General features: G+C 34.2%; 2 protein-coding genes across 3 annotated transcripts in view; one reads left to right on the top strand and one right to left on the bottom strand.

Moving 5' to 3' along the window:
* LOC118411983 (hydroxysteroid 11-beta-dehydrogenase 1-like protein) overlaps positions 1–2,083 on the bottom strand; it is a 12,302-nt gene that overhangs the window by 5,687 nt on the left and 4,532 nt on the right. The window lies entirely within an intron of this gene.
* On the top strand, positions 534–1,573 carry LOC118411954 (the record flags this gene model as incomplete). Its single annotated transcript, XM_035814483.1, is given in 1 exon segment — positions 534–1,573. A coding segment is annotated over 1 exon segment (894 nt), but the record flags the coding sequence as incomplete, so codon positions are not given.

The following is a 2,083-nucleotide window of genomic DNA, read 5'->3' as shown; positions in this document are numbered from 1 at the left end:
ACGCATTCTATCAAAAGTAATTTCACTTAGGATGAGAAATGTTATTGCGAGTCTAATAAATAAAGATCAAAGTGGATTTTTACAAAACAGATTTATTGGTGAAAACATCTGTCAAATTCTTGAAATTATTCAATACTATGAAAATGAAAGATTACCAGGTATGATTTTCATAGCAGACTTTGAAAAGGCGTTTGACAAGCTTCGATGGGATTTCATGTTTAGGACTTTAGAATTTTATGGTTTCGGACAATCATTTATTAGCTGGGTTTCTGTTCTCTATAAAGACATTACAAGTAGAGTGATAAATAATGGTTATATTTCAGCCCCCTTTTCGCTATTGCGTGGTGTTCGACAAGGTTGCCCGCTCTCGCCGTATCTCTTTATTTTATGTGTAGAACTCCTGGCCACGAAAATTAGATCAAACAACACAATAGAAGGATTAACGATGCATGGAGTGGAAATTAAGGTATCCCAATTTGCCGACGACTCAAATTTCCCTTTGAAGCCGACATTACCATCTCTCTTTACCCTAACAAATGACTTAAATAATTTTTCAAAAATCTCTGGATTGGTACCAAACTACAAAAAATGCCAAATTCTAAGAATAGGAACTTTAAGGAATACTAACTTTACCTTGCCATGTAATCTCCCTATAATATGGACAAATGGACCGGTAAAAATGCTCGGAGTTGGGATCACCGGAGACATAAATAAACTTACAGACAATTATCAAGATAGATTAACTAAAGTTGACAGAACTCTCCAACCTTGGAGAATGTTACCCATGACACTTTATGGCAAGATTACCCTCATTAATACACTTGTGGTCTCACAATTTACCCACTTATTTTTGTCTTTACCTTCCCCCGGAAAAACTTTTTTCCAAACATATGAGCAAAAAATTTTTAAATTCATATGGAATGGTAAACCTGAAAAAATTAAACGTAAAATCCTTTACAATACATATGACAATGGAGGTTTAGGATTAATACATCTACCTTCTTTTGACCTTACCCGTAAGGCTTCATGGGTTCCAAGAATATTCTTCCAGCAAGATTCAAGTCGCAAATCTTTCTTATGTACATCGTCCGTAATATTTAGTAGATATTTGTATCCGTTCTTACAACTGTCCTTGGGGAAGGATATCGCAACAAAGATATCCACTGATCAAATGAATAATGTTTTTATTAGATTACTTGTCTCTCCTAATCCCTTTTTCAAAGATGTTTTGAAAGCATGGCTTTCTTTCCAATTTAAACCTCCTGAAACTTTGAAAGAGATACAAGCACAACTCTTATGGTGCAACTCAAGTATCGTAATCGAAAATACGCCTATTATATGGGAAAAACCTCTTAAACATGGAATTTATTACATTAATGACCTTTTGGATACAAATGGACGCTTTTTATCTTACAATGGCCTTCTTGCTAAATTCGGTACAGCATTTGATAAGCTAGAGTACAATCAGATATTATCTGCAATACCGCGAAACTGGAAAAAAAAGCTTTTAGACAACACACCAGTAATAGGCCCTATCTTACCTCATACAGCAAATTACGTATGGCTGAAGGCAACTAAAATAAACAAAATTATCTATACATCCTTTTTGCAATCAGAAAATAGAAACCCACTGAACATACAAAGACGCTGGGAAGATGAATTTAATACAATTTTCCCGTGGAAATGGGTTTTTAGATTAGTTTATGCTGTGACTATATGCCCGAAACTAAGAATTTTTCAATATAAAATATTGCACAGATTGTTAGCCACAAAGAAAATGTTACACATCTGGAAAATTCTAAATAGCCCGAACTGTGCACATTGTGAGGAAGTAGAGACCATTAGACACTTATTCTGGGACTGCCCTAGAGTTGTTACTTTTTGGATAGATTTAGAAATATGGTTTAAAACAATAGTAAATAAAACCTTACATCTGGACTTTCAGACAGTTATCTCAGGTGACATATCTGAAAATTGTAATGTCATCGAGAATTCGGTAATTCTAGTGGCCAAACATTATATTTTCATACAGAGAGACCCAAAACTACTTGTACATCATTACATTTCGTATGTAAAGAGATAT

The sequence above is a fragment of the Branchiostoma floridae genome, chromosome 3, assembly GCF_000003815.2.
Source record: "Branchiostoma floridae strain S238N-H82 chromosome 3, Bfl_VNyyK, whole genome shotgun sequence".
Classification (NCBI taxonomy): domain Eukaryota; kingdom Metazoa; phylum Chordata; class Leptocardii; order Amphioxiformes; family Branchiostomatidae; genus Branchiostoma; species Branchiostoma floridae.
This window is presented reverse-complemented; position numbering and strand designations above follow the sequence as displayed.